At 43.6% G+C, this 23454-nt stretch overlaps 1 protein-coding gene across 2 annotated transcripts in view; it reads right to left on the bottom strand.

Annotated features, from left to right (window-relative positions):
- Positions 1-23454, bottom strand: part of TMTC1 (transmembrane O-mannosyltransferase targeting cadherins 1) — a 211812-nt gene that overhangs the window by 5582 nt on the left and 182776 nt on the right. For both annotated transcript variants that reach the window (XM_034780420.1, XM_034780430.1), the window contains 3 exons: positions 21199-21307; positions 5242-5344; positions 1535-1670 (listed from right to left, as the gene is read on the bottom strand). In XM_034780420.1, the coding sequence (XP_034636311.1) occupies positions 1535-1670; positions 5242-5344; positions 21199-21307 (348 nt within the window). The remainder of the gene's footprint in view (positions 1-1534; positions 1671-5241; positions 5345-21198; positions 21308-23454) is intronic.

Below are 23454 nucleotides of genomic sequence, written 5' to 3'. Positions count from 1 at the left end.
TCTTGTAACAAAGACTGGATGTGGGTGGAGATGAGTGAGGAGTTAGCCTCCCGTCCTGAATCACGGACTCAAAGGGTACATCTACACTGCGATAAAATACCCGTAGCACCAAGTGTTAGAGCCTGGGGTCAGCTGGCTCGGACATGCGGGGTTGAGGCTGCGGGACCAAAAATAGCAGTGTAGATGTTAGGGCTTTGCCGGGAGCCCAGGATCTGAGACCCTCCCCATTCACAGAGTCTCAGAGCCTGGGCTCCAGCCTGAGCTCAAACCTCTACACTGCAATTGTATAGCTCTGCAACCCAAGTCACTTGACTCGGGCCAGCTGCGGCCATGCAGCAGGTCTTTTATCACAGTGTAGATGTACCCATAGACTTTAAGGCCAGAAGGGGCCATCGTATTCAACTAGTCTGACCTCCTGCACATGACAGGCCACAGAACCTCACTCACCCACTCCTGTACTAGGTACCTAAACTTTGGCTGAGTTACTGACGACCTCAAATCTTGATTTAAAGACTTCAAGATGCAGAGCATCCACTATTTATTCTAGTTCAAACCAGAAAGTGACCCATGCCCCACGCTGCAGACGAAGGTGAACCCCCCCCAGGGTCTCTGCCAATCTGACCTGGGGAAAATTCCTTCCTGACCCCAAATATGGTGATCCGTTAGAACCTAAGCATGTGGGAGAGACCCACCACCAGACACCAAGGAACGAATTCTCTGTAGTAACTCAGCCCTCCCCCTCTAGTGTTCCATCTCCCGCCATTGGAGACATTTGCTAATAGATGTCATGGATGAGCCATATGCCATTGTAGGCAACCCCATCATACCATCCCCTCCATAAACTTATCAAGCTCAGTCTTAAAACAAGTTAGGTTTTTTGTCCCCACTGCTCCTCTTGGAAAGTTGCTCTAGAATTTCACTCACCTGATGGTTAAAAACCTTCATCTAATTTAAAGCCTAAACTTATTGATAGCCAATTTATATCCATTTGTACGTGGGCCAACAATGGCTCTTAATTTAAAGAACTCTCTCCCTTCCTAGTGTTTTCCCTTTGATGTTTATTTAGAGAGAGCAGTCATATCTCCCCTCAGCCTTTGGTTGGTTAGGCTAAACAAGCTAAGCTCCTTAAGTCTCCTCTCATAAGGTAGGTTTTCCATCCCTCAAATCATCCTAGTAGCCTTTCTCTGCACCTGCTCCAGTTTGAACTCATCTTTCATAAACATGGGAGACCAGAATTGCACCCCGTATTCCAGAGGAGGTCTCACCAGTGCCTTGTATTATGTCAATAACACTTCCCTGTCTCTACTGGAAATACCTCGCCTGATGCATCCTAGGACTGCATTAGTCTTTTTCATGGCCGCAGCACATTGGCAGCGCATAGTCATCCTGTGATCGCGCAGTACACCTAGGTCTTTTTCCTCCTCTGTTGCTTCCAACTGATACATCCCCAGCTTAAAGGGAAAATTCTTGTTGTTAGTCCCTAAGTGCATGACCACTTTGCACTATTAAGTTTCATCCTATTTCTATTACCTACCGTTTGTACCAAGCTTCAGCCTCTTTGTTCTGCCCCAGAGAGCGGTAGAGCCTGCCCAGGTTCACCATGGCCACGTAATGGTTTGGGCTGAGCCAGATGGCCTGCTGGTAGTGGGACACTGCTCTCTCAGGAGCCCCTGCAAAGCAAAAGGCTGTTAGGCTGATGCCTTATGGAAGTCTCAAAAGTTTCAGCACTAAATCAGGCTTCTGATTCTTTAGAATCATCATCATCATCAGTTGCAAAATACTCCTTTCATCAGTCTTCAGTGTACTTGGAAGGTGGGAACCATCATGAGAGAGAAATCCTGTCTCATCTCTTCTTGAAATTATGCACAAAGGGAAATTGCCATTCAAATAAAAGAGTAAGGGAAAAATGAGATTTAGGAGTTAACTTTAGGCACAAATTTAGCCAGCTGTAAAAGACAGAGGCTGCAAACAAATGTAGACAGGACAAACAGCTCCAGTTTTAAAATGAATTTGGCTACTGAGGGAAATAATTTTTTTCTGATAGAAAGTGGGAGCAGCAAGTGGCTACTGGGTTACAAGCAGCAGTTGAAAGGACAGTTAGGCTCATAGGATGGGAACAGAGAGAAGTCGTCTCTCAAATCCAGGTAATCTGGAAAAAGAAAAATAGTAACTAAAAACTAATTTGACAATAAATATAGTCAAAACTTAGAGAAAGGGTATTTCAATCCTTCCCCTAAAGTGTTATCGCTTCTTTCCACTCAGAATTACTGTTGTGAAGGCTACATGGGACAAACACACATTTTTAATATTTGGTAAAAAAGATTCAAATCCAGCAGCCATACACAAATAACAACAACCTACCCCACAGTTTGCAACAACGATAGGCTACTGATTCCCTTTTGGGTGGCTGAGGGCACGCACAGCCTTTGCACTCAGGACTCAAAAGGCACCTGAGGCAGACTCCAACAGATCACTAATCCTCACGCTGCTGCAGTTATTTCCAGGGTTTAGAATGTATTGGTAGAAAATGCTTGTTTTGTAGAATATCATCAAGATGTCTATGTTTCAGAGGAACCATTGGGTGGCACTGTGTCACTATATTTTACCTATCTACACACGAAATAACAAATGCGATTCTGAAATCCACTAGATCAAACACAAATACAAAATATTGTGCAAGTTACTTGAAAAACTATAATCATTCTTCTGTGCCTTATGTTTAAAAAAAATGCTGAAGTTCATTTTGTGCTGAAGAAAGGTGCCAGATTGCTAGTCCTGGGGAGCGAATTTGTATTTATAATAATTTTATGTCTAGCCTTTCATACTGAAGGATCTCACCATACTTTATCCACATACACACTGCATATTAACTACAAAATAAACATAGGCATAGTTGAAATCACCAACATCCCAGCAATGCAAATATGAAAACTTCAGTAGATGTTAACTCAGCTATGTTGCATATCTTGGGCCAGATTCTCAGCTAGTGTAAATCACCATAGAGGGAACTATGTCTATTTGCAGCTGCTGAAGCTCTGTCCTTTCACATGTTTTATGACAAACCATTTCACAATGAACAGCACTTAATTAAACTGCATTTTTAGCCAGAAAAAAAACAGAAATCAAAAATAGCACACATGTGCAACAGGGCTAGAACCTAAACTTAGTCACAAAAAGGTAGGGAATACCTATCTGTACCACATAAAACTTACATTAACATTTTTTTCTGTTCTATTTCCCTGAATTTTTAAAGGAAAGCAAGAGAGAAATCCATAGTGAGAATCATAAGCACTTAAAATACCTCAAAGCCAGAAGAGGACATAGCCCTTCAGGATAGAATATTCAGTGATAGCCTAGCTCTGCCTCCACTGATGAGTAAATGACCATCTTCAAAGTGCCTTAATATTTACAGTGGCATAAGTACTTAAGCCACAGCTAGTGAGAGAACTTAAGTCTTTAAGGCCAATTAATGCCTACATATTAGGTGCACATTTAATAGGTTTACACAGGAGGGAGGAGTGCATCTCATTATTGGTGTGCCCACTGAGGGCTTGTCTTCACTGCAGAAATAATGTGAGTTTTAACTTTAGTGTTGTCCCTAACTTGAGCCCTACCCACACACAAAAACCTGTGGTTTAAGGCCAGTGGTGCTTCTAATTTGAATTGGCTGGCCCGAGAAGGAGAAGTCAAATTAGCGCATCTCATCAGCTGCTAATCCAATCACTCTATGCAGCTCACATGTTATTTGCAGCCTGGCTACTCTCACTCAAGGTAGGGTATTTGGAGAGGAGTAAACGTGAGAGTAGATTGCTCAAATTAACTCTCAGTGAGGACACAACCTGTGACTTAACACAATTTTCCATTGCATAAGTGCAGTAGCCATTTTTCAAACATTCATAACTTTATTGTGCAGTTGTCTTCAGACTTGGTCATATCCTCAACAGAATGCTTTACACATGTGTGTGTGTTTGTGTACACGCAGAACAGGGACAAGTTACCCTTTCCCCTTGCAGTATGAACAAGTGCAAAGAGAAATGGATTTATGCTAAATTGAAATGGAACCTCAAGAATGGAATAGGGCATTTTGGCAGCTTCATACAACAGTTTAGGACTGGAAGGGAAGTTTGAACTTTGCCAAGACACAAGGGTAAAATCTCTACTTCTGCACCTAACACCCTGATTTCTTTCATGGCCCCACATACTCAGCACTTTTGTTTTCTACTGGCAGCAGCACAGTGCCCACTAACATCAGACAAGAGTGAGGAGTCCGTACTAACTCAGAGAGAAGAATGCCAGAATCACAAACACCACTTCTTGCCAGATCCCGGCTTTCCAAGGACTCCCTTCCAAGTATTAACTGAGTCTGCCCCTCTTTAACTTTGAGTTGTGAAAACAGCATAGCCTGAAGCACAGAGTGGGTCTCAGCTATGCCAGCTTAGTCTGCAGTACTTCATCAATGTCTCAACCCGGGTTCTGCAGGGACCACCTCTAGTAGCGAGAGGGTAGTTTAGTCTCTGTGTCTGTCTAAACTTGGCCTTGCTTCTAAAACTGTCAATAAAAGATCCAGTTGGGGTGGTGATTTTTATTATGTGGATGCCAGGAACTGCCTGGGGCCATGGAAGCTGGATTTGAACCAATAGTGTAGAAGTGAAAGGCTCTGTATCCCATTACCAATCCGCTGAGAAATCCATTCTCCCCACAAGAGTCCTAAGTTTTTGTTTTGCCAAATGACTGTAGTTTCAAAGCTTTGTTTATTTTACAGCAGTGGCATTCAGCTTCTTCTAGAGCAACTTTGTCACTGAGCAGAGTCACAAACAGCCATGAAAGTGACATGGGTGTGTCTGTCTGTCTCTCTTTGGCTTTGAGTGGTCATGAATTCTTGGGGAAATTATCACATGGTTGTCAGGCCACTGTGTAATGCATTGCTCATCCTCGAGAATATAGCTGCAGGCACTGGTATGGTGAGACAAATGTGGCAGGAAACACACTGAGAAGCACTGCTGTACAGTGTTAGCATTTGTTACAAATCTCTTCAAACCGTAACACTGAGGTCAGTCTCAAGAGAGCAGGGACAGTCTGTATTTATTTATTTGGAGTTTTACAAACTACAATGTAAGTGTGTCCATCCTCTGCTCTGGGAGCCCTTGACAATCTTTAAAAAATACCCTACTAAATAAACCAGACCCACTCAACACAGCAAATAAGCCAGCAACATAAATCTGCCAGCTCCATCTCACTTACCAGTATCAACTAAGAAAACACCATAGTTATTATGCAGATCAGAGCTCTCTGGACAATTCTCTATCCCAGCCTGATAAACCTCCTGGGCTTCTTTAAATTGTTCCTTAAACAAACAAAGATTTGTTATTAGTGGTAATACCAGCTTTGTTACTGCATACAGATATTTCATGGAAATGCCTTGTTATCATCACACCGAACTTCAACAGTCCATGTCATTTCATCTCAGTATTCAGGGAGCTGTGCACATAGGGTGAACTCTTGTCCTCTATTAAAGGCAATGGGAGTTATTCCATTGACTTCAGTGGGGCTAGGATTTCACCCACAGAGTCAATGTTTCTCAACTGTTACCTCACAGGGGTACCAGCAATTACCTCCACTTCCCCATACAGTCACAACAGGAGGTAGTTGTGGTAAATGTTGCCAAAAATCAATTATTCACTCAGTTCCAGTCCTGAATGGTTTCCTGGTGTCAGGGGCATGCACAAAGGGGTGGGCGGGGAGGAACCAGGGGCACTGCCCCCAGGTGTTCCTGCAGCCCTGGGGAGGGAGGAAGCAACAGGGCAGCTGGCTGCCAGCGGAGCTCCTCCTCCCCCGACAGCTACAGCTTCTCCTTCCCTGCCGTTGGGAGTCCCAAGTGTTGCCTCTGCCTCCAGCCTCTGACTCACCTCACCTGCAAAGCAGGCAGTAGCGCTGGGACTCCAGCAGTAGGGAAGGAGAAGCTGCAGGCTGCAGCTATAGGGTGGGGGAGACCCTGCAGCCAGCCACCCTGCTGCTTCCTCCGTTCCCTGGGCTGCAGAGGCATGGAGAGGGCAGCTGCCGGGGGAGTTGCTGCCTCCTTGCTGCAGGGTGTCCCCGCCAGAGGTCTCCAGAGAAATGGGGGTGGGGCACATGAAACTTTCATTTGTGTGTGTTTAACGTGCCCCTCCGAAAGTATTCAGATTGAAATCCCTGCAGTGCCTGGTGTGGATTGTTGAATAAAATGGGTTCCAAGGTCTAAGGCAGTGATACTCCGACCTCAGTGGTTCAGGAGACAAATTAGCGATCAATATTACCCCAAAGAGCCACAATAGTGTGAATTAATTTACTACAGTACAATTCATATTTCAACAGCAGGACAGGGGAAATATTTAGTTTTTGTACATAGATAGAATTCTCACAGCAAATAAATGAATAACTTAGTGCAAGTTGATAACTTAATTGGTTAATAACATAGTAAAAGCATCCTGGTTGGTTAATAACTTAGACTGGTTAATAATTAAATCACACACTGTTTTAATATCACGTGCTGCAAAGAGCCACAGGAGACACATTAAAGAGCCACTTGCGGCTTGTGAGTCGCAGTCTGAGTATCACTGGTCTAAGGCATGGTCTATCCCTCAAATTTAGGTCGCTGTAGCTACATTGCTCAGGGCTGTGAAACAATTCACACCCTGTGTGATGTAGTGAGGTCGACCTAACCTCCACTGTAGATGCAGCTCGATTGATGGAAGAATTTTTGCATCGACCTAGCTACTGCCTCTAGGAGAGTCAGACTACCTACATCAACTGAAAAACCCCTTCCATCGACGCAGGAAGCGTCTGCATTATAGTGGCACAACTAGAGCACCGTAGCTGCGCTGCTGCAGCCTCTGTATTGTAGCTAGACACACCCTAAGGCTGCTCTACGTCATTGTTGAATACATGCTGCTATTCTGTCTGCACACCCCTGTAACTACATTACCAATATCAAATGACCTGAAGGAATATTTGCAGCTCCCCATAGATTTCAATGGGATCTGTGGGTAGGTATTCAGCATTTCTGGAAAATCAGGCTATAACTCTTTGTTTTGTAATGCACCTGGCGAAATCCTGTGTACGAAAGGCACTCTATTGTGAATTGGAGTATCAGAAATAGGATGAAATTTAATAGTAAAAAGTGTAAGGTGATGCACTTGGGGATGAATAATAACAATTTTAGTTACAAGATGGGGACGCATTGGTTAGAAGTAACGGAAGAGGAGAAGGACCTAGGGGTCCTTGTGGATCGCAGGATGACTATGAGTCGACAATGTGACGTGGCGGTGAAAAAAGCCAATGCGGTTTTGGGATGTATTAGGCGAGGCATATCTAGTAGGGATAGGGAGGTCCTGCTTCCGTTGTATAAGGTGCTGGTGAGACCTCATTTGGAGTACTGTGTGCAGTTCTGGTCTCCGATGTTTAAAAAAGATGAACTCAAACTGGAACGGGTGCAGAGAAGGGCGACTAAGATGATCAGAGGAATGGAAAACCTGTCATACGAAAAGAGATTAGAGGAGCTTGGGTTGTTTAGTCTGACAAAGCGAAGGCTGAGGGGGGATATGATTGCTATCTTTAAATATATCAGAGGAGTTAATACAAGGGAGGGAGAGGAATTATTCCAGCTTAGTACCAATGTGGACACGAGAATGAATGGATACAAACTGGCCGGGGGGAAGTTTAGGCTTGAAATTAGACGAAGGTTTCTGACCGTCAGAGGGGTGAAATATTGGAACGGCCTTCCGAGGGAAACGGTGGGGGCGACGGACCTGTCTGGTTTTAAGATTAAGTTGGATAAGTTTATGGAGGGAATGGTTTAACGATAAAACATAGTAGCTGAGGAAAACCAAGCAATGGTACATGAATAGCATAATGGCCAACAAGGGTCAGGCTAGAGACCCTTGCCTATATGCTCGGGATATTACTGATCGCCATATTTGGGGTCGGGAAGGAATTTTCCTCCAGGGCAGATTGGCTGAGCCTCTGGAGGTTTTTCGCCTTCCTCCGCAGCATGGGGCAGGGATCACTAGCAGGAGGGTCTCAGCCAATTGAAGTCACTAAAACACAGGTTTGGGGACTTCAACGATAGAGTCTAGGGAAGGGTTTTGCGGCCTGCAGCATGCAGGGGGTCAGACCAGATGATCATAATGGTCCCTTCTGACCTTAAAGTCTATGAGTCTATGAGCCCACATTCTAGCTAGTGTGAATTTCATGAGTATGCAGCCAGACGCTATGAGGGGAATAAGGTCTTTAATTCTGATCGAACAGCAATTATAAGGTTTTCTACTTCCCACAGCAGTCCAGCTGGCATGAGAAAACTACCTGCTTGCTCATACAGAAGAGTGTTAAAGAATTACTGTTTTTTCTCTCCCCGCTCAGTTCATACATTTGCTGTGGGTGATATTATTTAATGCTTGTGAAAGGGAGGTATTTTAATGGTGAGAGCCAAACATGGTGCAGGCAGATGCTGTGCAAATTTCTACCACCCAGCTCTGTTGCTGTTCCTGCACCTTAATGATCTGGAACAACACTGCAATGACAGAGCACGGCCTTTTCCTGAGACTCCCAAATGAGATCAGCTGTTTGATAATCTTGTGAGACCACCAAGAGGGATTTTCACAACCAGGATTTGAATCCAAGTTTAAAATAGCAAAAGGCTATTAACTCATTGCACCACTTTAGTCCCAATTATATATATATATATTGCAAATAACTGACTATGCTTTGTTACAAGGATCTTTAAACCAAGATACTCATAAGTGACCAGCCATTTTGGGTGCCCCAGTTGATACACTCTAAAAGGGGCCTCATTTTGGGTGCTCAGGACTTTTCAAAATGAGGCCGCTGTAGAGTGCCAAGCTGGGCACTGAAAAATGTTGGCTGTAGTATCTTCTTACAGAGGAATTTCCTAATACCTGGAGTGGACCAGAATGGTTTTGCTTCTTAACACAGATTCAAATTCTGCTCTCAGTCATTACACCAGTGAATCCCAGAGCTTCTTCACTGGACTTACTCAGGATCTAGAGTGGTGTAACTGAGAGTAGAATATGGCCCATTAATTTTTTTTAAATGCACCAGCTCTCCTCTTCATATTCATTTAAGAAAAGGGAAGCTGAAATTAATGGCATTTGAAAAAATATGACTTGATGAAAGCAAATGACTGTCATGGTTAAGTGCTTTCACATTTACGTGATAAAGGTCAGCCAGCAGAAAAGACAGGTTGTGATAACACACAAACACTCTTAAAAATGTTCAGTTTGGACAGTTTGCATATCCCTATATGGAATTACCACCCCCTTGTATTCTACCAGGGAAAATAAGGAGCACAGTTAGAATCATGAATTCTTAACTAAAACAAAGGGCAACTTTTGGAGAAAATCCTGTGTCAGGGCTTGTCTACCCTTAAAATGCTACAACAGCACAGCTGCACTGCTGCAGTGCTTCATAGAATCACAGAATATCAGGATTGGAAGAGACCTCGGGAGGTCATGTAGTCCAACCCTCTGCTCAAAGCAGGACCAATTCCCAACTAAATCATCCCAGCCAGGGCTTTGTCAAGCCTGACCGTAAAAACCTCAAAGGAAGGAGATTCCGCCACCTCCCTAGGTAACCCATTCCAGTACTTCACCACCCTCCTAGTGAAAAAGTTTTTCCTAATATCCAACCTAAAACCTCCCCCACTGCAACTTGAGACCATTACTCCTTGTTCTATCATCTAGTACCACTGAGAACAGTCTAGATCCATCTTATTTGGAACCCCTTTTCAGGTAGTTGAAAGCAGCTATCAAATCCCCCCCTCATTCTTCTCTTCTGCAGACTAAACAATCCCAGTTCCCTCAGCCTCTCCTCATAAGTCATGTGCTCCAGCCCCCTAATCATTTTTGTTGCTCTCCGCTGGACTCCCTCCAATTTTTCCACATCCTTCTTGTAGTGTGGGGCCCAAAACTAGACACAGTAGTCCAGATGAGGCCTCACCAATGTCGAATAGAGGGGAACGATCACGTCCCTTGATCTGCTGGCAATGTCCCTGCTTATACAGCCTAAAATGCCGTTAGCCTTCTTGGCAACAAGGGCACACTGTTGACTCATATCCAGCTTCTCGTCCACTGTAACCCCTAGGTCCTTTTCTGCAGAACTGCTTCCTAGCCATTCGGTCCCTAGTCTGTAGCAGTGCATGGGATTCTTCCGTCCTAAATGCAGGACTCTGCACTTGTCCTTGTTGAACCTCATCAGGTTTCTTTTGGCCCAATCCTCTAATTTGTCTAGGTCCCTCTGTATCCTATCCCTACCCTCCAGCGTATCTACCACTCCTCCCAGTTTAGTGTCAGTTCAGTATAGACACTCCTTACGCCAATGGGAGTGGTTCTCCAGCGGCACAGGTAACCCACTTCCTCCCAAGAGGCAAATTCTTCTGTTGACCTAGCACTGTCTACACAGGAATTTAGGTCAACTTAACAGATTTTTTCATATCTCTGACCAACGTAGTTAAACCAACCTAATTTTCTAGTGCAGACCAGGCCTCAGAGAGACATGCTTGTTTTTTGTCTCAACTGACTATAACTTCTGTTTTCTTTTTGAGTGGGGCAAGTTTTCCTTGTTGAGTTTATTGATCATAGAAGCAGTGTTTAAACCAAGAAGCAGTTATGTTATGCTAGATTAATGGGGTCTCAAATCAATCAAACTCAATGACATATACGACTATGGGATGCTATCATGTCTGTACTACACAGGTATCCATAAAGCACTGACAACTCACAGCGTGCGCTGGGTTCACTGCACAGTTCTCTGGTGAGACCTCTTTGGCAGTTCCAAAGTCCTGGTCAGGAATCTGGAAGGGTATTCCCAGGGCATTATGCAGAACTTTCTCCCACACCGCTTATCTTCTCCTAAATGGTACCGCAGTGCAGTCACAGGAGCCTGATTGTCCATATTGCCAACCCCAACCCTTCAAAAATCACGAGGTAGGCCCCCCAAACTCAGGAGATTAACTGATAAATTTGTCAAGATTTTTATGAGATTTAAACAAAAAATTTCTGGGAGCTTTTTGTTTGCCTTCTGAGCTTTTAGGGTACGTTCAGGTCACATTTTCTGGCTTTTCTCTGCAACAACAAGAGCTACAAATCTCCTTGTAAAAAAGATAAAAGCTGAGATTCTCACAAAACAACTTGACTCCGGAAGCTGAAGTTTGAAGAAGGAACACCAAATACCATGAGTCACAGGATAAAACCCATGAGAGTTGGCCACCCTGCTCAGACTGGAGTAAATCAGGACATACTCCAGCGAAAGCAGTAGAGTCGCATCACTGTAAAACTGGTGATATCACACTTTCTGATATCACAACCATCTCCATGGCAACATATCATGGCACAAACACCGAGCTGCAACTGAGACCAAGCAGAGGGAGGAGTTGGGCTCCCAGTGAGAGAGGCATCCTCGCTTTAAAGGCACAAATATCTTCATAAACAGCAAAGGGAACCTAGGAAGCTTTGACTGAGTGAAACTGTGTGTTGTAGAAGTGTTCTCTTATTGAGTCTGCTCTGGTTTGAAAGTCACCTTGCAAGGGACTAGAAGACATTGAATTACAGCAGTCTGTACTAATTCCCTTGAGCATGTAACTTTCTTCTTAAGAGCATCTTTTACAAAGCCAGGAGCAAAGGAACTTTAAGCCCTATTTCAGATTCATAGCTCTCAAATTACTGGGGAAGATACTGTGTAGGACCAAGACAATCAAGATGCCATTTCTTCATGTCACTCCCACCTGCTCTCTCCTTCTTTAGCCCTCACACACAATCTCAGACACAGCAGTTTGTCATAAGCATGGTAACTTCATGAGAGCTAATTAAGTGTGCAATTTCTAGCAACTCCAGCCCTCTTTTCAGACATGTGCGAGATAAAATTCTTGAAATACTCGCTCCCCCACAGCTACACACAGTTTTTTTTTAAAAAACTGTTACTGGGATAAGTTTTGCATATTGTGTGTTAAAAGTATCCAACAGCGCAAAAATGTGTGATCTAAACTATAGCTCCAATAGAAAGAATAAAGGCCATGAACTTAATTCCTTTTAAGAACTACAAATAATACATTTCTTTAAAAGGAAGAAATCAGATTGCAACTGAAAAACGAGATCTAGTTTCTCCTTCCCACACATATATCATCAGGCCAATGCTGGCAGAATTTCCTGTAATGTATTCCTCAAGGAGCTTTGCACGTTTAGGGTCTGGCTCTGCAGCCCTTAATCATGTGGAATAGTGCTTACTTGCATGAGTGGTCCCATGGAAGTCAACAGGTCTGTTTGTGTAAGTGGTATGCAGTACAAGGGCTGCAGAGTCAACTATTAATCTTGTGTGGTTTGAAATGTGGAGGTGTTAAAAAGCTCAAGGAAGTTGTTACCATCTGGGGAAACTGTATAGACCATTTTTTCCCCCGCCACTTAGTCAACCCACAAGAGGATGGACAAACTGTATGCGGAGTAGATCAATTATTAGTGGACTTAGCATTTCTAAGTCAAGGGAACTACAGCTAAGGACATTACCTTTGGGCATATGGCCTTACGCCACTATACTGTTTAATTGTCCTGACAATCTTATGACCAGTACTTCTAATTATTGAAAATTAATTAATATTAAAACCAGCTGTCACCATAGAATCATAGGACTGGAAGGGACCTTCAGAGGTCATCTAGTCCAGTTCCCTGCACTCAAGGCAGGACTAAGTATTATCTAGTCCAGTTGTTTGTCTAACCTGCTCTTAAAAATCTCCAATGATGGAGATTTCACAACCTCCCTAGGCAAGCTATTCCAGTGCCTAACTATCCTGTCAGTTAGAAAGTCTTTCCTAATGTCCAACCTAAACCGCCCTTGCTGCAATTTAAGCCCATTGCTTCTTGTCCTATCCTCAGAGGTTAAGAACAATTTTTCACCCTCCTCCTTGTAACAACCTTTTATGTACTTGAAAACTGTTATCATGCCCCCTCTCAGTCTTCTCTTCTCTAGTCTAAACAAACCAATTGTTTTCAATCTTCCCTCATAGGTCATGTCTTCTAGACCCTTAAATCATTTTTGTTGCTCTTCTCTGGACTTTCTCCAATTTGTCCACATCTTTCCTGAAATGTGGTGGCCAGAACTGGACCCAATACTCCAGTTGAGGCTTAATCAGTGTGGAGTGGAGCCGAAAAATTACTTCTTGTGTCTTGCTTACAACATTCCTGTTAATACATCCCAGAATGTTTCTGTGGTTTTTTTTTTTTTTTTTTTGGCAACAGTGTTACACTGTTTCACTCATATTTAGCTTGTGATCCACTATGACCTGCAGACCCCTTTCCGCAGTACTCCTTCCTAGGCAGTCATTTCCCATTTTGTATGTGTGCAACTAATTGTTCCTTCCTAAGTGGAGTACTTTGCATTTGTCCTTATTGAATTTCATCCTATTTACTTCAGACCATTTCTTCAGTTTGTCCAGATCATTTTGAATTTTAATCCTATCCTCCAAAGCATTTGCAACCCCTCCCACCTTGGTATCATCCACAAACTTTTTAAGTGTACTCTCTATGCCATTATGCAAATCATTACCTCAAAAGGTAATAACAAAATGTTTTTTAAGTACATCAGACGCAGGAAGCCTGCTAAACAACCAGTGGGGTCCCTGGACCATCGAGATACAAAAGGGGCACTTAAAGACGATAAAATAATTGCGGAGAAACTAAATGAATTCTTTGCTTCAGTCTACACAGCTGAGGATGTTAGGGAGCCATCCTTTGTAGGTGACAAATCTGAGGAATTGTCACAGATTGAAGTGTCACTAGAGGAGGTTTTGGAATTAATTGATAAACTTAACAGTAACAAGTCACCAGGACCAGATGGCATTCACCCAAGAGTTCTGAAAGAAGAAATGTGAAATTGCACAACTATTAACTATGGTTTGTAACCTGTCCTTTAAATCAGCTTCTATACCCAATGACTGGAAGATGGCTAATGTAATGCCAATATTTAAAAAGGGCTCTAGAGGTGATCCCGGCAATTACAGACCGGTAAGTCTAATGTCAGTACCGGGCAAATTAGTTGAAACAATAGTAAAGAATAAAATTGTCAGATACATAGAAGAACATAACTTGTTGGGCAAAAGTCAACATGGTCTCTGTAAAGGGAAATCATGTCTTACTAATCTATTAGAGTTCTTTGAAGGGGTCAAAAACATGTGGACAAGGGAGATCCAGTGGACATAGTCTAATTAGATTTCCAGAAAGCCTTTGACAAGGTCCCTCACCAAAGGCGCTTACGTAAATTAAGTTGTCATGGGATAAGAGAGAAGATCCTTTCATGGATTGAGAACTGGTTAAAAGACAGGGAACAAAGGGTAGGAATAAATGGTAAATTTTCAGAATGGAGAGGGGTAACTAGTGGTGTTCCCCAAGGGTCAGTCCTAGGACCAATCCTATTCAACTTATTCATAAATGATCTGGAGAAAGGGGTAAACAGGGAGGTGGCAAAGTCTGCAGATGATACTAAACTGCTCAAGATAGTAAGACCAAAGCAGACTGTGAAGAACTTCAAAAAGATCTCACAAAACTAAGTGATTGGGCAACAAAATGGCAAATGAAATTTAATGTGGATAAATGTAAAGTAAAGTAATGCACACTGGAAAAAATAACCCCAACTATATATACAATATGATGGGGGCTTTAAATTTCGCTACAACTAATCAGGAAAGAGATCTTGGAGTCATCATGGATAGTTCTCTGAAGATGTCCATGCAGTGTGCAGCGGCAGTCAAAAAAGCAAACAGGATGTTAGGAATCATTAAAAAAGGGATAGAGAACAAGACAAAGAATATCTTATTGCCCTTATATATGCCAGCAGATCAAGGGACTGATCATTCCCCTCTATTCAACACTGGTGAGGCCTCATCTGGACTACTGTGTCCAGTTTTGGGCCCCACACTACAAGAAGGATGTGGAAAAACTGGAAAGAGTCCAGCGGAGGGCAACAAAAATGATTAGGGGGCTGGAGCACATGACTTATGAGGAGAGGTTGAGGGAACTGGGATTGTTTAGTCTGCAGAAGAGAAGAATGAGGGGGGATTTGATAGCTGCTTTCAAATATCTGAAAGGGGGTTCCAAAGAGGATGGATCTAGACTGTTCTCATTGGTAAAAGATGACAGAACAAGGAGTAATGGTCTCAAGTTGCAGTGGGGGAGGTTTAGGTTGGATATTAGGAAAAACTTTTTCACTAGGAGGGTGGTGAAGCACTGGAATGGGTTACCTAAGGAGGTGGTGGACTCTCCTGCCTTAGAGATTTTTAAGGTCAGGCTTGACAAAGCCTTGGCTAGGATGATTTAATTGGGAATTGGTCCTGCTTTGAGCAGGGGGTTGGACTAGATGACCTCCTGAGGTCTCTTCCAACCCTGATATTCTATGATTCTATGATCCACGGTACGCTCACATCTTGAATACTAAGTACAGATGTGGTCTCCTCATCTCAAAAGAGATATACTGGCATTAGAAAAAGTTCAGAAAAGGGCAACTAAAATGATTAGGGGTTTGGAACGGGTCCCATATGAGGAGAAATTAAAGAGGCTAGGACTTTTCAGCTTGGAAAAGAGGAGATTAAGGGGGGATATAATAGAGGTATATAAAATCATGAGTGGTGTGAAGAAAGTGAATAAAGAAAAGTTATTTATTTGTTCCCATAATATAAGAACTAGGAGCCACCAAATGAAATTAATGGGCAACAGGTTTTAAACAAATAAAAGGAAGTTCTTCTTCACACAGCGCACAGTCAACCTGTGGAACTCCTTGCCTGAGGAGGTTGTGAAGGCTAGGACTATAACAGGGTTTAAAAGAGAACTAGATAAATTCATGGAGGTTAAGTCCATTAATGGCTATTAGCCAGGATGGGTAAGGAAGGGTGTCCCTAGCCTCTGTTTGACAGAGGGTGGAGATGGATGGCAGGAGAGAGATCACTTGATCATTACCTGTTAGATTCACTCCCTCTGGGAGGCCTGGCATTGGCCACTGTTGGTAGACAGGACACTGGGCTGGATGGACCTTTGGTCTGACCCAGTATGGCCATTCTTATGTTCTTATTGATGAAGATATTGTACAGAACCAGACCCAGAACTGATCCCTGTGGGACCTCTTTTGATGTGCCCTTCCTGGTGCTTGACTGTGAACCATTGATAACTACTCTCTGCGAATGGTTTTCTAATCAGTTATGCACCCACCTTATAGTAGCTCCATCTAGGTAGTATTTCCCTAGTTTGTTTATGAGAAGATCATGCGAGACAGTATCAAAAGCCTTACTAAAGTCAAGATATACCACATCTACCGCTCCCTCTCTATGCACAAGGCTTGTTACCCTGTCTAAGAAGCTATTAGGTTGGTTTGATATGATTTGTTCTTGATAAATCCATGCTGACTGTTACTTATCACCTTATTATCTTCTAGACGTTTGCAAATTAATTGCTCAATTATTTGCTCCATTATCTTTCTGGGTATTGAAGTTAAGCTGACTGGTCTGTAATTCCCCAAGTTGTTCTTATTCCCCCTTTTATAGATTGGCACTATATTTTCCCTTTCCCAGTCCTCTGAAATCTCTTCCGTTTTCCATGACTTTTCAAAGATAATCAATAATGGCTCAGATATCTCCTCAGTCAGCTCCTTGAGTATTCTAGGATGCATTTCATCAGGCCCTGGTGACTTGAAGAAATCTAACCTGTCTAAGTAATTTTTAACTTGTTCTTTCCCTATTTTAGCTTCTGATCCTACTTGGCATTCACTATGTTAAATGTCCAATCACTACTAACCTTTTCAGTGAAAACTAAAAGAAAAACGTCATTTAGCACTTCTGCCATTTCCACATTTTCTTGTTATTGTTTTTCTGCTCTGATTGAGTAATGGGCCTACCCTGTCCTTGGCCTGCCTCTTATTTCTAATGTATTTGTAGAATGTTTTCTTGTTGCTCTTTATGTCTCTAGCTAGTTTAATCTAATTTTGTGCCTTGACCCTTCTAATTTTGTCCCTAAATACTCGTGTTATTTGTTTATATTCATCATTTGTAATTTGATCTCGTTTCCACTTTTCGTAGGACTCTTTTTTGAATTTCAGATCATTGAAGATCTCCTGGTTAAGCCAGGGTGGTCACTTGCCGTACTTCCTATTTTTCCTATGCAGTGGGATAGTTTGCTCTTGTGCCCATTGAGGGGCTTATTCAAAACACAGTTTCAATGCAACAAACCCACTGTATGTGTGTATATGCAAATATATTACTGATAGAAATCTAAAGGCCATGCCTTGAAATTCCTATCATATCAGACATAATAGAGATTTTCATCTACCTGAACAGATCTGGTAACATTTTACTCTCACCCACAGATGGAAGGAGAAGAAAATAAAATAGCAAAATACATTTTAGCAACTGATATTTATTATTGACGGGGCTGGTAACAGCACATATTAAGACTGCCTGACCCTTCCCATTATAAGACCCTCTTTTTATTTGCTTTCAAACTTTAACCATTTGGGCTGAAATTTTCCATGCTGGATGTCTGCCTCAAGATGACTCTTTTTGGAAAATTTCAGCTAAAATGGTTCAGACGTTTTCAAGAACAAAACTAGTGAAAAATATATTTTTTGGCCCATGTTACAAATTTTGGATGATCTTTTCTTCGAAAAGCTGTAGCGCCCCCATGCTTTGTCGCAGGGACTTGAAATTTGGCACGGGGTTGCTTTTGTGTCAGGGATGTGCCTTGTGCTGTGCCCAAGAAAATCCTCCCACATTTGTCCAAGTTATAAGCCTCTGTAAAAACAGTTTGCACATGCTCAGAACATGCTGCTGCTTGTATCTGCAGAGGGCTGAGTAGGACTTTCCCTGCAATTGCAGCTTTGGGCTGCTGTGGGACAGGTTGAGGCTGGGCACTGGAACTGAGAGAAGGGAATTTATATCTCCTGTGCTCTCAGTGATTCCCCCCACACACACACACCCAAGCCCAGGTAATGTGGAGGAGGAAGTTGCCTGATTCAAATGCAGAGAGGACAAGAGCCAATCCTGGAGGAGGGATGCAGGTGAAGTAGATTGGGTCAAGGAGCCCGGAGGAAACACGACTGGAACTGGAGGCTGCCAGGGCAAGGGGAGAGGGGAACAACTGGGACTGGGAGCTGTGGGGTGGGAGGGAGGGGGGAGTGGCTGGGCAAGAAGGCAGGGGCTGGGATCTGGGGTGTGTGTGTGGAGACTGGAAGCCAGGACAGGGGGAAGGATTTTTATAGACGCATAGATTTTAACACCAGAAGTGACCATTGGATCATCTAGTCCAGGTTCGGCAACCTTTCAGAAGTGGTGTGCCGAGTCTTCATTTATTCACTCTGATTTAAGGTTTCGCGTGCCAGTAATACATTTTAACGCTTTTAGAAGGCCTCTTTCTATAAGTCTTCAATATATAACTAAACTATTGTTGTATGTAAAGTAAATAAAATTTTTTAAATGTTTAAGAAGCTTCATTTAAAACTAAATTAAAATACAGACCGGACCAGTGGCCAGGATCCGGGCAGTGTGAGTGCCACTGAAAATCAGCTCGCGTGCTGCCTTTGGCCCTCGTGTGCCATAGGTTGCCTACCCCTGATTTAGTCTGACCTCAAAGGAGACCAGCACTGGGAGAAAGAGAGGGAAAAGTGAGGGGGAGGGAGGGAGGGAGAGAAGAACCAAGAAAGGAGCTGGTGTGGGAGACTAGAACTGGGAACCAGTTGGGCAGGAGAAACGAAATGGAGGGAGGGGACAAATCTAATGAGAAGCTTGGAGGCTTGGGGGGACAGAGTTGGGTCTGACTGGGCAAAGAGACTGGGAGATAGAGCTGGTGGGAAACGGGAGCAGGGGGCACAGAGAGGAGGCTGGACGAGCATCCCAGGGAAGGAGACTGGGGCTGGAAATCAGTGAGGATGGGGAATGGGGGGAGGGGAGAGGAGGGCAACTGAAGACCTGAGACAGGGGGAAGAGACAGATCAGATAAGAGCCTGGAGGGAGTGAACTGAGACTGGATGGGCAAAGAGACTGGGGACAAGGTACTGGTGGGTGGGAATGGCTGGGCAAAGCTGGGAAAGGCTAAAGGGAACAAAGCAGACTGGGTCAAGCTCAGAGAGAATGAGCAGAAGAGACTGTGCCCACTAGAGAACACTTCCTTCCAGAGAGGAACAGAACCCAAGATTCCTGAGTCTCACCATTCCTCTGCTGTCAGCAAATCTCTGCAAAACCCACTGACAAAGTGTGTGTTTCATTTCCCCCTATTCTTGGTCCACATCGAGGACAACAATATACTACTGCTATCAGTTACTCCATTAACTCAGATGGCGGAGCTCTGTTCTGTGGATGTAAAGTATCCAACAATGACAATGACCCAGGTGGGTGTCAATATGATGCCACATGACAGAATTTTTGTTTTTTTCAGTTTGCTTTAAAAAACAAAAAAACAAAAACACCTAGAAAATTACACACAAAAAGCTCTGTTAAAAGAACATCATTAAGGCTGCAAAGTCAATCACTCAAAAGTCAGGAAATGCCTGAATTAAGGCTGCCCTTTCAACCTTAATTTGCCCCCCTTTTTTGTACACATTATGAGACAGTCTTTAATTGCATGGTCACAGGCTACTTTTTCCACAGGACCCCTGCTTTATTCAGTGCACAGGATGGATCTGCCCTAGGGATGAATGAGGACTGTAGAGAGAAGGAAATTGTTGTCTATTGTACCCTTGCCTTATTTGTTGCAAAAGTTGGAAGGTGTGTAGTGAATGAGGCAGGGGATTCTAGGAAGACAAAGGACAAGCTCATAGTTAAGGCAGCTGAATGCTGCCGTGGGGAATTATATTCTAGTCCTGTCTCTGCCACAGAGTTCATATGTGATGCTGAAGTCACTGAAACTCAACTTTTCACAGATGGGCACTAATTGCGTGTTCTCATTTTCAGAGTGTCCAACTTAAGATCCTGGGATCTGATTTGCAGAAGCACTGAGCACTCTGAGTTGCAAGTGAAATCAATGGGAGCAGCATTTTGAACATATAAAGTGATATATGATGCTATGTTCTCTAAAAAATCAGGTAGTGAAAGTCTCAGATTCGGCACCCAAAATTAGTGGATACTTTTGACCTTAATCTCTTTGTGCCTCAGCTCCCCATATGTAAAATGGGGATAAAACCCACTCATGTCATAGGAGTATTTTGCAAAAAAAAAAAGTAAATATTTGTGAAGCACTCAGATATCATAGTGATGAGCGCAGTAGAAAAGCCCAGGAGGAAATTAATAATTCTGTCTTCGGAACGGGGTTTGAACAATGTGCAATAAGCAGACCTAGGACCACGCATTGGGGAGAAAACAAAACACTGAACAGCTATGCATTAAGTGAGGACCATGCACCCTGTGCATTGAGTGAGGCAGGGGTCTTGTGTAAAAACAGTACGTGATCATGTATTTAAAGACTGAATCATAATACAGATGAAGAAGGGGGATCGAATTAAGGTTGCCCAGGCAACCTTAATTCTGGCACTTCCCAACTTTTGAGTGCTTGACTTTGCACCCTTAATAATGTTCTTTTAAATGCTGTGGTTTTTTGTATGTAATGTATTATATAGTTTGCCTATTATCACACTCTAGATGCACTATGTAATAGATCATGATTTCTCTATAACTTCAATAACTTGGAAAGCTTTCAAATTACATTAAAAGAGTTCACATTGTACTAACATAACCTCAAATCAGCTCAATCAAATTACTATCTCAAAGTGGGTTTGCCATTCTGAAGCAATTTATTCTAGAATACACAGGCTGTCATACCCAGATATTCACAGAATTACATTTTTTTAAAACAGATATATGATAGGGATGGGACAGATCCGGGATGCAACCCCATGCTCTGGATGTCCCTAAACCTTCAGCTGCCAGAATCTGGGACAGGATGACAGAGGATGGATCACTTGAAATTGCCCTGTTCTGTTCATTCCCTCTGAAGCATCTGGCATTGACCACCGTCAGAAGACAGGATGCTGGGCTGGATGGACCATTGGTCCGACCCAGAATGGCCGTTCTCATGTATTGGTGAGAGAGTTTTTATTGTATTCAGAGGAGAATTAGACATGTCAAAAGGTAACATCAATGCATCGTGCATAGAAGGAATGAGCTACCCAAGTCTAAATGTTACTGGTTACCTGTTCAGCCAACAGGGAAGCAAGGCTTGAGTAAGCATCTGCAAATTCTGGACCGTATTTAATGGAATCTCTCAATAAGAACACAGCTTCCTCTTTCTTCCCTTGGGACCTGCAAGTCATAAAAGAAACAAAGTTCTTTTAACAACATGTTTAGGTCACCTATTGATTAAATACTTTAAAGAGACTTGAAAGTCCCTGTCTTGTTCTTTTCAACAAAGACTAACTAATTAACTCTGGCTTCTAGCCACAGTCTCAGTAACCAGAATCTCCCATGGCAATATAGAATTCCATAGCCTCTCTGTCAGCGGGAGGAGAAGTGAAGAACTGAAGTTATCGGCTACATGGTAAGTTTGTACCTTGGCACCTGCAGATTCCTTGTATGGATTTCTATAGCTTGCTGGGAAATATACAAGTTCAACACAAAGATTCTTCTCCTCCTACAGCACTTCTCTATATATTTGGGGTGGGGGGAGGCAGGGGAGAAGGGGGGAGACAACTCGTACGTGCCGTTGGGGGTGGGGGGGCAGAATGAGGGCAGTGACTTCACAAGATGTTACTGAGCACGCTCAGTCTGTGTGAGCAGCAAAAGTGGGGGCACATGACCCCGCATGCCCCCCCCCCCCCCCCAAACACATTGCCTTTAGTAGGGCCTGTTTTCACAGTAATTGCTGACATCAACTGGACAAACCTACCAGGAAACTCTCCGAGGGATTTGAGAAGAGATAAGAGAATCCCTTTAAGAAATGGAAATATAGGGTCTCACCTCTGCAACAGCCCTTCACTGGCAACTCCTGCAGCATTCCAGCTCTGGAGTTGGCAGGGAGGGGCATGAGAGTTGGCTGAGCTCCTCTGGTTATTCCCCTTTTGACAGGTGTGGAGTAAACCAAAATACAGCATGATGCTTTGTTAATCTGTGCTGTTTCCCCTTCCATGGTATAAAACCGCCTTCTCTCTTTAGGTGGGGTGGCCAGGGAAGGTTCTAGAACCAGCCATGATTGAGGAAGCCACGCAAAACACGACTTTGACTCTTCAGGAGTCAGCTCTATAAGGGCCAATAAGCCAGTGAAGCCATGTGGTAGAGGGGAGGCAAGAGGCATCCACTCAGATATCCTTTACATCATGTGTATGTCTCAAGATCTTTAGGTTAAGGGAACCCAACCTCTGGTTTCTTCCATGGGAGCAGAAAATCTGCCCACTATGGGCAAAAATATTTCCGGAAATTCTGAGAGTTTCAACTCACAGCGTCTCCTCTCTCTGATGCAGGTTACTCTCATATAAGGGAGTTTGGAGCCAACAGGATTTTCCTTAATGGATCAGACCTTTGGCTCCATTACTGTGGTAGTCTGGCTTACAGTGGTGGCCATTATCTGATGCTTCAGATGAAGGCAAAATAGATAAGTCATAATGCAGATAGCCAACCCTGCAGTACTCTACATGGCATGAAAACATTTCACTCTGTCTACACAGTGATCAGTACATGCCATATTCTCAACTTGGAAAACTATAAACATAATTGTTTATAAAATTATGGAACTCCAGCCACATTTGTCTTTAATTCTGGAGTCTATGAAGAGGACAAATCTGTGAAACTCTGTCTCATCCAGCAGAACCCTGGTCATGAGTTAGATACAAGTCAAAAGCAAGCTAATGAAAATTTCATCAGAGCACAATGAACTACCCCTGATACGGGATTCTCCCACAGAAGCCATTAGAAAGTCACTTGCCTTATGGGAAGAAATGTCTAGGGTTAGAACAGTGGGCTGCTAGTCAGGACTCTTGGGATCTATTCCCATGTCTGTCGCTGACTCACCTGGAATAGGTCACTTATGGGAAACCTCTCTCTGCTTCTGTTTCCTAGGGTTACCATATTTCAGCAAGCAAAAAAGAGGACGGGAGGAGCCCTGCCCTAGCCCTGCCCTAGCCCCGCCCCTCCCACTTCCCGCCCCCCCCCGAACCCCCAACCCTCCCCCCATTCCTTGTCCCCTGACTGCCCCCTCCTGGGACCCCTGCCCCTAACTGCCCCCCAGGACTCCACCCCCATCTAAGCCTCCCTGCCTCTTGTCCCCTGACTGCCCCAACCCTTATTCACACCCCCACCCCCAGACAGACCCCTGGGACTCCCACGCCCCATCCAACCACTCCCCACCCCCTGACAGCCCCCCACCCAGAACTCCCAACCCACCTAAACCCCTCTGCTCCCTGTCCCCTGACTGCTCCGATCCCTCTCCCCACTCCTGCTCCCTGACAGCTCCCCCC

Source organism: Trachemys scripta, chromosome 1 (genome assembly GCF_013100865.1).
Source record: "Trachemys scripta elegans isolate TJP31775 chromosome 1, CAS_Tse_1.0, whole genome shotgun sequence".
In the NCBI taxonomy this organism is placed as follows: domain Eukaryota; kingdom Metazoa; phylum Chordata; order Testudines; family Emydidae; genus Trachemys; species Trachemys scripta.
This window is presented reverse-complemented; position numbering and strand designations above follow the sequence as displayed.